We start from the raw sequence: 14821 nt of genomic DNA, 5'->3' as shown, positions 1-14821 counted from the left end.
TCGCAAAGTGCTGGCAGATTCGCGTATAGGAGGAGCTGGATCCGGAAATCGAAGAGAGACAAGAGGGTTACTTCGAGTGTCGCACGGTAGGCTGATATAAACTGTCCCGTGCCTTCTTTCATCTTTCAAATCGATGGATCGATCCTTTGAAGGATGCTGGAGTAGTTCGCGGACAGAGTGACGATGTTGGGTAGTTGTTTGAGATTTTCAAAGAGTGCTGGAATAAGTTTTTTTTTTTTGGAGAGGGGGGGGGAACAAGTTCGCGTAGTAGATGGTTGTTATAGTGAATAAAGAAGAATATACACGTTACACTTCTTGCGCAAGTAAATTCTGAGAATGGTATTGTTTAATGTGTACATGCTTGCTCAACTTTGAGCGATATACAAGATCCTTGGAATTCGTTCTATGATGTATTTTTCGATCTATTTTAAGGGAAAAAAAAAAAAAAAAAAAAAAAATCTGTCTTTAAAAAATAATTTAAGTATATAAATCAAAATAGAATTGTTTTTGTAAAATATTACTTTCTGTTACATTAAAATATTAATATCTTTTTTCTCGATGATATATTGTTTTCATACCCGATAAATTTTCTCTTACTAATATTATGATGTTGCATCAAAGAACTTCTTCCATGTAAAAATACACAAGATCTCGCATATATATATATATTGAAAGTTTTCCGAATCAGAATTTTACTTCCTGCTTCTTTTACTTCAATTTTTTTACTTCCTATTTCTTTTACTTCAATTTTTTTACTTCCTATTTCTTTTACTTCAATTTTTTTACTTCCTATTTCTTTTACTTCAATTTTCAGTTTAACATTTATTTTAATATATTGAAGAATCAGATCAATCTCCTTCGATATTACTTTGTTAGTATGCAGCATCTGTTTAAAACTGCAAAATTGTATTGAATTAAAATTTAATAAAAAAGAAGATTATATATGTATTGTATATATACAGGGTAGGGTATTTATATCGAGACATCTAAATATCTAAAAAATTAAGCAAGATAGAAAGAAATGTTTCGGACAAAAGTTGTTCGATTCTAAGGGGGTCATAAGATGGTGCCGTTAGTTTGATCTTGGGTGGAGGCGCATCGGAGATTTCAATGTCAATCTTGTTTTATTTCTTGTTCAATGTTATTGTTGTTTTTATTTTTTATATATTTATACTGAAGATGGCTCGAAGATGGGCCGAGACGTTCATTTATTAAATTATTAATATTAATCATTAGATTTATTTGCGTCCTCTACCTTACGCATGACTCCTATTAGCCCTTTACATTTAATATTGTTAAAGTATTCAAATATGTACTATTGACAAGGAAGATTTATTGAGAAAACGAAATGTTTAATTTAAAAAATGCAATACTTTAATAATTATTTTAACAGTAATTAAAAATATTGATATTGTATAATGTATTTTTTTCTCTCTATCTTTTCTCTCTTTCTTTGCGTATGTGTTTTCTCAGTTTTTGGTGTTTTTTAATTCCTTCGTTTAATACTATGTGATATGTTATCATGATTATTTTATATTTCCATTACGGATTGGATATAAAGCTTGTATAGCACGCTAATATCGAAAGTATAGTATTTGTTCTTATTAGTTTAATTGTTACATTTTTACACCTAAAACTTACAATATTAAATTGATTTCTTGAAACCAGATAAACGACACTAAAGATTACTAATATATTTTTCTCTCTAATATTAAAAATCTTAATATATTAAATAAGAAATCCATTGTGGATTATAGGTAATTTTACGATAATACGGAATGTATATAATTAAAATTTGGAAAATTTTTGTTGGATTTTAACAGAATTTTGTGCGGTTCTATCCAAAAATCTCTAAGTAAAAAATTGACCGTTCAATGTCTACTTGAAGGGTGAAATTATAATATCCCACATAAAAATTAAATCTATCGAATTTCTTCAGAATTCACAAATGTTAAAGATATAGAAAATAAGAGCGACATTTCGATTCGGATGAAGAGATTAAGGGATTCTACTAACGCAAGCCAAGTAAGTCACAGTGCTTGACTGAGGTGGAATAACGAGGAAACCCTTCGTTTGATTGCAGGAGGATGCAGCCACGGGTGACAGTGGCTCTGGCCACGGTTTGGTTGACGGTGGCGGGTCTGGTAGGAGGAACGATCGCCCTCCGCCTCTCCAACGATCAATACTCCCCCGCGTCCCCGCATCGCTACGCTGAGCTTCAACAAGACCAGACTAGAGACTGGAGGGTTCGCGACAGGCCGGCCGAGGATCAACCGTTCGACCTTTGGATCGGCTCGCGAAGGCCGATTTCCGCGGAGGGTATGTCAGAGTTTATAGTATTAGTTGTCTGGCTGCGAGTGGAATAAAGCATTATATCACGTTCCACTGTTAATTCAAGGAGCTACGTGGAATGCAAAACTGCCATTTTGAGGATATGTCAGGGGAGGAGTGTAGCATAAAGCTTTTATTTATTTTTCTTCTTCCTCTTTCGTACGATTAAATATGCGAAAAAAGTGTACAATAATGTTATTTTTAAATATTTTTTTGTGCAATCCCAACACTCACGCCTTTCCGAAATTCATATAGCATTACATGCCGCAAATGCACCTTTTCGTTCTCAATTTTTAATGATTTCTCTTATGCACAAATGGACTTATCCGAACAATATCTGACGCTAAATTGACATAAGACAACGTCATCTATTCGGTGTAAGCAACAATTACCAGGGTTGGGAAGTAACGCGTTACTTGTAACGCCGTTACCGTTACAGTTACTTTTTTTCGGTAACTGTAACGGTAATGGCGTTACAAATTTTATTTGTAACGGAAAAAGTAACTTCGTTACATTTTTCGGTAACGAGTAACAAATTTAACAGTTACTTTTATCGTTACTTTTTTCAAATTTTTTGATTTATTTAAGATATTATTCTTGCTATTGTGCGTGATAAAATTTTTATCTTAACCGTAAAGCCGTAAGCAAATCGACCAATTAGCATTCTTATTATGTTGTAAAAATACTTGAATGTGATTGATCAACTTATGGCTCTTGCAGACCAGTGCGATGACGCGACGCGCGATATCCAATGAGAGCTTTATCTTTTCGGAAAAGCAGAGCTCTCATTTACTACCAGTTCTAAGTACCTTGCAACGAAAATTAGAAAATCTCAATAAATCTGACCTTATAGATTGCCATTCATTAGTTGAAGCTATTCAGCAAGGTTTAAATAAAAGGTAACTTATTAATTTGATTAATACATATGTTATTTAATTTTAAATAAGAATTTAATTGAAAAATATTATTTTATTTTAAACTATTGATTCAAAAGTATTAATTTCAATAAAACAAACAATGTCGCTTAATTTACTATATTTGATTTTAAATTTCTTACGATATTTGAAACAAAAGAATTAATAATAGCAGCATGTTTACATCCAAAATTTAAGTTAAACTGGTTAACCGGAGAAAAAAGAAAACGTGCTGAAAATTACTTGAAGGATTTATTGGGAATCCGATCAACTGAAAATTCTTCAAAAGCTGGAAAATCTGACGATCACGATGATTTTTTCATTTTTAAGCAAAAAACGGTGCAAAATGAATCTGAACAAGAAGAATTTCAACGGTTTTTAAAATCAAATAATTGTAATATAGAAATGTTAAACGACTATCCAAAACTTAAGAAACTTTTTATTAAATATAATACAGCTCTACCAAGCAGTGCATCTGTAGAAAGAATGTTTAGCATCGGTGGCTCTGTATTAACACCACAAAGAGGGCATTTAAATGATGATACTATGGAGCAACAAATTTTATTAAAAATTAATAAAGAATTTCGATAAAATTTAATCATTTATTTTGTAATAAACCTTGAATGAAATCTTGCTTACAATTTTTTAAAAGTTTTTCTTATGCAAAATAATTTATTAGTTTGTATTGTAAAAAAGTAATGGAAATTGTAACGACTCGTTACTTTTTAGTAACTGTAACGGTAACGAGTTACTTTTTAAAATTAGTAACGAGTAACGGTAACGAGTTACTTTTTAGAAAAAATAACGGTAACGGTAACGAGTTACTTTTATAAAGTAACTTTCCCAACCCTGACAATTACCACACGAAAACAATAGAACTCCGCCATGCAGTAACTTAATGCCATCTATGAAAATCGGGAACGAACTTATGCAATCATCCAATATTTTAAGGAAATATAGGAGGCAAAAGACTTTTTTCATTTTTATACATATAATAATTTTAATTTATTAATATTTCCTTTCTTTATCCTGGAATATTTTTCCTGAGAATAATATTTCTTTGCAATATACATATATTCATTCTCGATTTTAATATTGAAATTATAAATTATATACTTTCCAATAACGTATCTGGTACAAACAATGTCGAATAGAGAAATATGCTTTCAAAATATTTTATTATTTATATTTAGTGTTGTACTTGGCACTTTCGTCTCTACTTACTAGGCGGATATATAGTGCTCTAGTTCAACTGGCTTCCGTTACGTCAGCGATTTAATTCTGTCGAGTCGTTTAATGGAGACGAAATATACGCGTCGTGTCGAAGCGCGAAGCTCGAGCTAATCGGTAGAAGTCAGTTCGTCTCCTTTTTCCTGACTTTCCTCATTAATTAAGACTTCCTTAATCGTTATTTTCCTGCAATTTCAATATCGAACAAATACCGCCTACGATTGTTAAAAATTCGAATTTTTAATCTGCATTTATCAATCTAAATATTTTAATATTATTATTATTATTATTATATCATTATTTTTTAATTTTTATTTCACGTTAGATATGATGATAAAATCGATATGCATTTTTCTGCTCGTATATTTTATAAATGGGAAATATATGTCAAAAATATATTTCTATTATATATAACCCATATTGCATTATTATTACTTTTATTAATATAGCGATAATTTTAAAGAGAAAAATTTTTCAAAATATAAAAAATAAATATTTAATGATAAATATATAAATTAAAAATACAATATAATAAATATAAATTAATTAAAATATAAAAAGTTATATATATATATACACATATGTGCATACACCCACTTTTACATTGTAAGCATGCAAGAATTTCAAAGCCATAAATTGACGTCGAGCATTACTCACGTCGCTATAGCATGCAACTACATTAGTTCTAAGCATAAAATCGTTATTAAATATTTTTTGAAGAATTTCTCGTCCATACATTAAATCGTTTATAAAAATTATTAAAAATTAAACGTTTATTAAAATTTTGTGTATGTTCATAAAAATAGTTAATCTTTTCGAAATAAATATTCTAATTTGTCATAAATATTCACTCACAATAGCGTTTGATCTCAAGTAAGAATTTGCTCGATATCATTTTGACGTTCTCATCAGATACGTAAATTACGTAACTTTCTATGCAATTACTCTTGCCTTGCGTGTAGTTTTGCGTCATAAAATATTACATTCAACAATTATCTTTTTCAAGATATTTCATTAAAAATTCCGACAATTATATTTTTTAGAATTAAAAGCTCTACGTCATAATGCCAAGTTCGCCAAGCAAGATTTTTCGCTTGAGAAACCTCTGAAGGACATTGTCTCGTCAAAGCGAGTCTACTCCGTTTCAAGCTGGCTGAGGCGGTTGCCAAATATCGCTACTACGGAATTCGCGGCCGACAAAGTCGATTACAGCTACGAGATGCCGGAGACGCTTTCGCGCGAGACGATAGTGCCTCGTTCAGACCTCTTGGACGACCCCTTTGTGGCCGACGACACGTTCCAGGATCAAGGCCCGGGCTCGATGGAAATATACAAGCTGGACTTGTCGAAAGAGAAGGCTCTGTTTACCGCGACCATGCCCCCCACCAATCTACCGTCAAGAAACAAGAGCAAAGCTCCAAAGAAAACGGGTCACTTGAATTTAAAGACGGAAATCAAGTCGACGACGATAGATCCGAGGGTTCATCATAGGCAATCGAACTTTTTCGAAGAGCAACGAACCGAGACACCTTCGGTCAACAGAGATGCCTTCGACATCGGCGGTGTGCCGGAGCTACAGGTTGGATGTGAGGGTCTAGAAGCGTCGCCATCGTCCCACAAGGCGAAAAGATCGATAGATACACCCGACAGGAAGGGGATGGTACCGGCGTCCGTACTACTGGACATAATGCCAATATCCCTCGATCTCGACTATAATCTGTCATACGATGAAGAAAACTACGAAGAGATGGACGAGCTGTTCAAATTAAAGAAATTAGAGACCGTTACAAAAGGGAGTAAGCCGAACAGGGGCGACATGGACGCTAGTCATTTGAATTTCGACCATCTGGACGAGTCTAGGCGACCGGAGAAGTTACCGATCCGAGGGGATTTGGGTAAATCCATTCCACAAAATTCCCGCGATCTCGTAATCGATCGGGAAAAGTCACAAAAATCGACAGATCTCGAAATCAAACAGAGAACTAAAGCGGAACGAGCGCTTGTTTCATCGAACGACGCTATTAGAAATCGACGGTTACTGTGGCTCACCGAGGCCGAGGGATTTGCGGACGGGAATGGCGAGCGAAAACGCGCGAGGCGGTCGGCCAATTGGGGCTTCGGCGAGAACGAAGGTGTCGTATCCAGCGACGAATTACAGACCGTGAATGAGCGTCGCAGGCAGCACGAGATGCGATACCATCAAGACGTATCCAGACGACGTGACCAGCATCGTGGAATAAATCCCGATGTCGATAGTATCAGACGGAAATACGAGAATCTACTCGAACAGAGACGAAGGGAGGACGAAGAGCGACTACGACGAATGCAACAGGGTGGTCGAAATACGCTGAGCAGATGGGAGGAGGAAGAGAGAAGAAGGGACGAGATGCGAAGGACGCACTATGATAAGTATCGTAGCAGAATGGATCATACCTCGACACCTCGCGTGGACAACGAGGAAACGCGACGACAGATGGAGCAGAGACAGAGACAGGAAATAGCGCGCAATCAAACGCAGGAGACGATCAGACGAAAAGAGGAGGAGCGGAGGAGGCTTAGGGAAGAAGAAGAACAAAGACGACGATTACAGGAAGAAGAAACGAGGAAAAGACCGTATAATGACAAATGGAATGAGGAAAATGCGAGAAGATCGGAATCTGAAACACCTGTAGACAACGAAGAGAGAAGACAGAAGCTTCACAACGAAGAGATAAGGAGAAGGGAGGAAGAGCGACAAAGACGGTTGCAAAGAGAAGAACAGTACAGATCGCAGCAAGAAGCGCAAAGAAGGAAGGAAGAAGAGAAAAGACGACGTCAAGAAGACCGCGCGAGGAATCTTTCCGAAGACGATAGAAGACGATTGGAGGAACGTCGCAGAGAATGGTTAGAGAAGAAGAGACAGCAGGAAGAGGACGAGACAAAGCGGCAGCAGCCACCATCGAACTTGATGCGCGGGGGACACCGTATTAGTCATCCGAACGATATCAGACAGCGTGATCGAGATGAAGAAAGACGCACGCGGGAACAGGATGAGAGACAACGGGAGCAGAAGTTGCGGGAATATATCGCGCGAAATCAACCTATCAATGTCACTCCTGCCGATCGCAATTTGGAAGAAAAGAAACAGCTTTATGGCCCTGAAGAGAGCAGAGATCCGCAGATAAACGCGAGTAGGGACGACGAATATCGCGCCAGGGAGCAACGTAGGAGGCAGGAGGAAGAGCGAAAGCTGCAGGACTACATCAGGAGGAACCAGCCGGTGAACGTGCCTTCGAGAAGCAATCAATCGAGCGTAATGGATCGTAACTGGTTCGAAGAACGAAGGTTGATCGAGGAAGCTAGACGTCGCGATCCCGACGGGTATCCCAATCCAGGAGCGAGACACCACGGTCCGTCGGCACCTACGTATAATATCGATCGGCGAGGTTCGCTGGAAGAAGTCAGGCAGAAGCAGCGGCAGGAGATGGAGAGAAGATTGGAGGAGAGGGGCCAGAGGTACGAGGCGGAAGAGCGGCGGAAGGATCCTATCGCCAGGCGACAGTGGGAAGAGGAGGAAAAGCGACTGCGAGAGGAGGCGAGAAGACGAGAGGAGGAGACGAGAAAGGCGAAATCCAGAAGATACGAAGAGGATAGGAAGCGACTGGAAACATTAAAGTTGCAGGCCGAGAGGAGGAGACAGGAGACGCTGAAAGAACGATCCAGGAGCGGAGCTGCTGGGAGAGCCAGACAGCCGGAAGCCACGAGGCCGACATACTATCAGGACCCTCGTCTTTTGATGGAGCACAGAAGACGACAGGATAGTCAACTGATTCCGAGCAATTTGATACGGGACGAAGAGGCCAGGAGGGCGGCAGCGGAACGCGAGAAGCAAAAGCTGATGGAGGCCGAAAGACGACGACAGGATGATAGCGGGTACGTAAGAATCCTCTCGGGACACGGTGTTTTACAAAAAAAGGTGTCCGCCTGGCGCTATCGCCAGTGAATTTTATTTGTATCGTACTATCAATGATCACATTATTGTCATCCGTCTGTTTGTCTTTGTTTTTATTCTACTTTTGTTTTCCTATTGCTGGGGGGAGTAGTATTATCGCGATAGAGTTGTCAGTATAAATCTTTGATACTTAAATTTTAATTTGTGAAATATTAATGAATAAAGCGCGACAGAATTTGAAACGAAAAACTCTATTTGTAATTTTTTCATGATACATATAAAACACGCAAAAATATCTAAAAAATTAAAATACACACGTAAGGATATACGATGTATACATTTATAAATAGAATTTTATCGCGGATTATAAACCGTGTAAGATATACCTCTATATTAAAAAATGTATGTATGATAAAATGTCATCGAGAAAATATAAATTAAGTAACAGGATTAGATTTTTTTTTTTATATATCTCGTGCTTTTATTTGATTATATTAACATTATTATTTATAATTGCGTTTTGTCACTAATATTTATCCCCGAAATAAAAAGACGATTAATTCTCCATTAGTCACAATATTTAATAGATACATGTTATAACATTAAAAGACTACTTGTTGTATGAAAATATGCGAAGACAGATTAAAATAAAAATTGTTTAAAAATAGAAATTATTTTTGTCACCCCATTTATTTGAAGGCATATTACTAAGACTTTAGCTTCTTTTATCCATCCTAATATTTTTGATTGAAAAATATTGCGACTAATTTATTGAATTCAACAATTTTCGCTTGCGCAATCCGATGTATTTCTCCAATCGCGTAAAATGCAAAATGGCAACAACCGCGCGATACGTTGGATTTCCGACGACTTCAATTAACACCTCGAGCGTATGATCGGGGCGAGGGAATTTACTCATTTCGGACCGCTCGATAAACGCGAACCTATTTCCACCTGCCGCAGAATGAGGGAGAACAGACCGAAGGGGACCGACCAGTGGAGACGTCAGGAACTAGTCAGACTCAACTCCCTGCCGGTGAGCGCAAGGATAATTGTAGTCCCCCCCAGTACCTCGTCGCCCGTCTCGCCGGCGGTGTTATCGAGAACCGGCTTCGACAACGAGATCGATTTTACGGTGAGTTCTTCCCATTTGTTTCTACCAAAAGCACTTTACTTCGATCGCGCGAACTCGATCAGGCTGGCCCGTCCGGTGTTTTCGCTTTGTTTACCAGCGACGAATCCGATCTCGTGGTCACCACCGATTGTCTCGCGCTACCGAACCAAAGCGTGCTTCATTAAAGCATACGGCAAGTTGCGGTGGATCCGTGCCCCCTCGACCCCCCCCCCCCATCTCGCTGCTTTGTCCCGTTTAATTAGCCGAGTAACGCCGTCTCTCTCTTCGACAATAATTTTTTTTTTTTGCAATATTCTCGCCAAAAATGACGATGTAATTAAAAGAAAAGTGATACAATATGCGTTAAATAATAATAAAATAATTCGCGAATTTCGCATTGCAAATATTTTTCCCTTCATCTGTTGAAATCTTTAAAATATATCTAGAGATTTTTATATACTTATCACACATATAATTATGTTTATTAGAATAAGATTAGAGGAATTTAATTTAATAAACTGTTTTCAGGGGATAAATCCACATCGCGAGGGCATACAAGCGCCAAAGTTCCCTGTCCCCCCGACTTCGCGGCCGCCCCCACAGTCTCCCGGACCATGTATCTGGGCAATTGTTCAATGTTGTTCGCCCAATAACAATCGTCTCGTAAAGTGTTTCGAATCGATGGGCTGCCCCGGGGTTAATTGGGATCCTGACCCGTGTAGAGGTGCCATCGCGAATGCTGCCAGAGCAGAAGTCATGAAGTTCTATGCCAGTGCGTCAAATCAATAACATTCGTAATAAGATTCGCCCTTCGTCATTCGAGAGAGAGAGAGAGAGAGAGAAATACCAATTAGGCGGAGATAAGAGGGAGAAAAGCGTCTCTTGGAAATTAACACAAGATCGAACAGAAAGTTTCGAGTTACTGCGAATCAATTTGTGTGTGTGTGTGAGACTTCTATCTGCTCTGTACAAATATTTGTGTTGCTGGATGTAAGAGCTCAGTAAGTAGACTTGGATGTTTGTGGAACGAAAAATCTTGATACTGTTCGCTACTTGTTCGCGATATCAGCGATAGTTTCTAGTAAGGATTAAGCAAGATTAAATCGGAAATTGTATAAAAACGATAAATTCTCTTATAATAGGAATAAATATTTCACATAAACAGTTATGGAAGAAATATACATATACATAGTGCAGTATTTTTACGATATGAAATTTTAATGAAAGTAAAAGAATATTGAATTGAATTAAATTAAATATGTTAAGACGTACTAACGATAAAATTACAATTATAAATTATTAATTTTTTTTTTTTTTTTTTTTTTTTATATTTAACGTACATATAAAAGCGCTCAAAGGTATTCGTAAATATGAAAGCGCGAAAATATTACATTCCACACGAATATAATAATGAAAATTTAAATTTTAAATAATATCGTCCTTTCATTATACACCCAGTAACACAATTATTTATAATTGCCGAATATCTACAAATTCTCTTCTCTGCATGAGTAAAATGAATATTTATAAAATATATTTCGAAGAAATTTAAACACCAAGGACGAAGAGGTAATTAGTAAGTCAAATAAATCTTATTACGCTATCTTTGACATATTAAGTCATTGTGTAACATTAATGTAACGACGATTTTCTACAATAACATATATTGTATATTATCGAGCAGAAACAGTTATTTTATTATAATAACCGCGTTATTTTATTACAATAATTTTATTATTAAAAACTATTTTTCTATCCGCTTATTCGATAGTGCACGTTAGATAGGCATTTATACATAGTGTGTTTACATAATTATATAGTTTTAGAGACGTTTTAAAAAGGTTTCAAATTTTAAAATGTAACAAGCAGTATTTATCTTAAATAACATTAGAAATCAATAATGTGTTAAATTAATAGTCAATTAGTCTTTAATACTGACCAATAGCCAACATCGTGTCTAGCATGTAAAATTACGTATAGTTGTAAAAAAAAGGAACAAGAAAAGATAACCCGACATCTCGTTTGTTATCGCGTTTGCATGCGCGAACGTAGTATGCGAAAGCAAGCGCGCGCTTAGTTATTGTAAATTTTTTATACGTAGCCGAGAGGCAAAAGCATTATACAATACTTTTGCAGCTTTTCCACATGTGATATAGAAGGTAGGCTTTAAGACACTGTAATCAGACAAATATTTATGTAACGTACGCAGAGAGAAAGCAATAAAGTTACCTAACCTAACCTACAATATTTGCCTGCGTTTTCTCCTCGCACGACGATCAAACTTCGTTACGGATGCAAAATTTGATCAGCTCGCAGCGACATTGATATGTTTTCACGCCCTTTTGGATCGTATCGTAAAAAATATAAAATAAAGAAAAATTACACGGGCATGTGTAATATTTTTAATTCTTTTAAAATTTCTACCGTCCTTTATCAATATCTAATGCTGTTTGTGACAAGGATTGCATAAAATATTGCGTAATATAATAGATTGAAAAGTTAAATCTGATATCTTGAAATATTTTGACAGATGTAATTTATTTTTTGGCTGGAATTAAATTTTGAAAAAATTAATTTCGGAAGAAATATAACATTTTGAATCTCCGCCATTTATTTAATTAAAAAAGAAAATCAATCTTTATTTTAACAACAAATTTTAGTTTAAGTTATATACAGGGTGAGGTATTTATATCAGGATACCTAAATATCTAAAAAATAAAGCAAGATAGAAAGAAATGTTTCGGACAAAAGTTGTTCGGTTCTAAGGGGGTGTCATAAGATGGTGCCATTAGTTTGACCTTGGGTGGAGGCGCATCGGAGATTTCAATGTCAATCTTGTTTTATTTTCTTTATACCAATTGATGTCTCTCATTTTTTTAGCTTAAAATATTTAGATAACTTTATTGCAAAATAAATAATTTTATGAGATATTTCATAGTTTATGTAAAATTATGTCGAAGTAAAGTAATAAAATAAAGTATAATGTATCTCGTAAACTATTGAACTTTTGTCCATCATACCCCTATAACTTTTTATGCAGAATATCGCGAGGAATCGATTTATATAAAAAAATTGGGGTGCTTCCATTAAAAAAAAAAAAAAAAAAAAAAACAAGATTGACATTGAAATCTCCGAAGCGCCTCCACCCAAGATCAAACTAATGGCACCATCTTATGACCCCCTTGGAAGCAAACAACTTTTGTCCGAAACATTTCTTTCTATCTTGCTTTATTTTTTAGACATTCTCGCACGATAATATGTCGTGATGAACTTTTCCAACCATGTTATATTTATCTACACATTATATCTTTCTTTTGATTTCTTTTGTTCTCGGCGTTTTACATACTGCATCCGATAACGAAGCTATTCAACGTTTAAGAGCCTGCAAACGTTTCCCGCGTTCAATCAGTCGTATTGTGAATCTAAAGGTGCCAGCTCCCATCGCATCTCGACACGTGATAAGGCAAAAGCAAATACGTACGTAGTCGACTATCGACGCGAGCAACCACTTTGGATAATGCATTACGTGTCGCTCTAGTTGTAATCGTCGATGCATTCGGTACAGAATTATTTCGACGAAAATGAGAAACGTCACTTTACATCCGGATGTTTCTCAAACAATTTTAATAATCATTTTTACTGTTTATCAATATCGCCTGTTAACGATCAAAATCTGTATCAAATAATACGCTCCAATAATTTTCATTTAATTCGCATAATTAATAGCTAATATAAATATTTTTACACGAAAGATATACAAAAGTTAAATATAGAGAATTATTTATATCGAATATAATAAAAATACAAGATATTAAATCGAGAATAAAGCATCTTCGCGATGTAATAATGATACATTACAGACTTGTTCTGTGATGTTTAGCAAAGATCATATTGTGCGAGATAGAGATAGAGAGTATCTTCTGTCCGAAGTTTCCTCGCACGTAGACATAAACCCCAATAACAGACCGTCGATAGCATGTGTCGACGACACGTTCGACGTGCACATCCAGCACCCTCAAAGATCATCCCCAAGGCTATTGTCTTCCCGCTACGTCTATCTTGATACGCATTCAAGATGCACTTTCCCCAAGTTTCTCTATCCTTATATCTTTCCGCGATTCGCCTCCCTTTTTCTTCGATGCTCGGCTCTGCTTTGTAGAACGCAACGAGATAATGCGATTCAGAAGACTCGACTATAATGCGATTCACGATGTTTCCATTAAAGACACGCCGGGCTTTCGTCAGAAGGATTTACGATGTCTTTAATTCACAAAAGATCTCTTTTGATATTAATACCAGGTATATAAATATGAAACCGGAATTTTTGTATAGAAAATACACGTTTATTGTATGAAAATGATAAAAAATATTTTATTCCAAGTATTGCCCATTGCTAGTTATACATTTTTCCCATCTCTCTGACAATTTGTCGATGCCACGCCAAAAAAACTGTTGCTCCTTTGAGGCAAACCAGTCATCGAGCCATTTTCGTACATTTTCGTAAGAAGTGAAGCGCTGCTCGGCAAGTGCGTGTCCCATCGATGCAAATAAGTAGTAATCGGATGGAGCCAAGTCTGGTGAGTAAGCCGCATGCGAAAGTATTTCCCAACTAAACGCCTCAATCGTTTCCTTGACCGGTTTTGCTGTGTGCGATGGTGCATTATCATGAAGCAAAATCACTTTGCGTTGCCTTTTTTGATATTCTGGTCGTTTTTCACGCAAAGCTTGATTCAAATCGAGTTGTTGTTGCGTTTGAGCGTCATCCTCATCCAACAATGTTTGCAATTCGCTGTCTTCAAACTTTTTCGGTGGTCTTCCACGTTCTTCGTTTCTCACGACAAAATCGCCACTTTTGAATTTTTTAAACCACTCAAAGCGCTGTGATTTACCAAGAGCATGCTCACCGTAAGCTTCGACAAGCATTCGATGCGATTCTGCAGCAGTTTTCTTCAAATGGTAACAGAAAATCAATGCTGTCCGCAAATCGTAGTTTCCAGGCACAAAATTCGACATGTTCAACGCTATTAAAAACTATGCTGTTGTATGAAACTTGTATTGTTGTGAGTTGAAAATCTTTATCAGATGTCAAAACAAGAAAATGGCGCCAATGACGCGGTTTGACGGTAACTACATTGACAGCTAGGGCCAGCTATGGGCAAATTCCGGTTTCATATTTATATACCTGGTAAAACCGTTTCTGATTTTTTTGTGAATTGTCTTTTCCATTGACTGTCATATTAAATATAAAATATTAAGTTATTAAATTAAATTAATAGAAAAAACTTATTATATATAAGATAA

At 36.3% G+C, this 14821-nt stretch overlaps 2 protein-coding genes across 3 annotated transcripts in view; one reads left to right on the top strand and one right to left on the bottom strand.

Annotated features, from left to right (window-relative positions):
• LOC138933651 (trichohyalin) overlaps positions 1-10859 on the top strand; it is a 61149-nt gene extending 50290 nt beyond the window's left edge. The window contains exons 2-5 of the mRNA XM_070296565.1: positions 2084-2319; positions 5519-8387; positions 9370-9541; positions 10049-10859. Coding sequence (XP_070152666.1) covers positions 2088-2319; positions 5519-8387; positions 9370-9541; positions 10049-10309 — 3534 coding nt within the window. The 5' untranslated portion in view covers positions 2084-2087 and the 3' untranslated portion in view covers positions 10310-10859. The remainder of the gene's footprint in view (positions 1-2083; positions 2320-5518; positions 8388-9369; positions 9542-10048) is intronic.
• LOC138933654 (uncharacterized) overlaps positions 1-14821 on the bottom strand; it is a 117698-nt gene that overhangs the window by 92963 nt on the left and 9914 nt on the right. The gene's annotated exons all lie outside the window — the stretch shown is intronic.

Source organism: Polyergus mexicanus, unplaced genomic scaffold, assembly GCF_030449975.1.
Source record: "Polyergus mexicanus isolate NDT 795.1 unplaced genomic scaffold, iyPolMexi1.0 SCAF_5, whole genome shotgun sequence".
NCBI lineage: Eukaryota > Metazoa > Arthropoda > Insecta > Hymenoptera > Formicidae > Polyergus > Polyergus mexicanus.
This window is presented reverse-complemented; position numbering and strand designations above follow the sequence as displayed.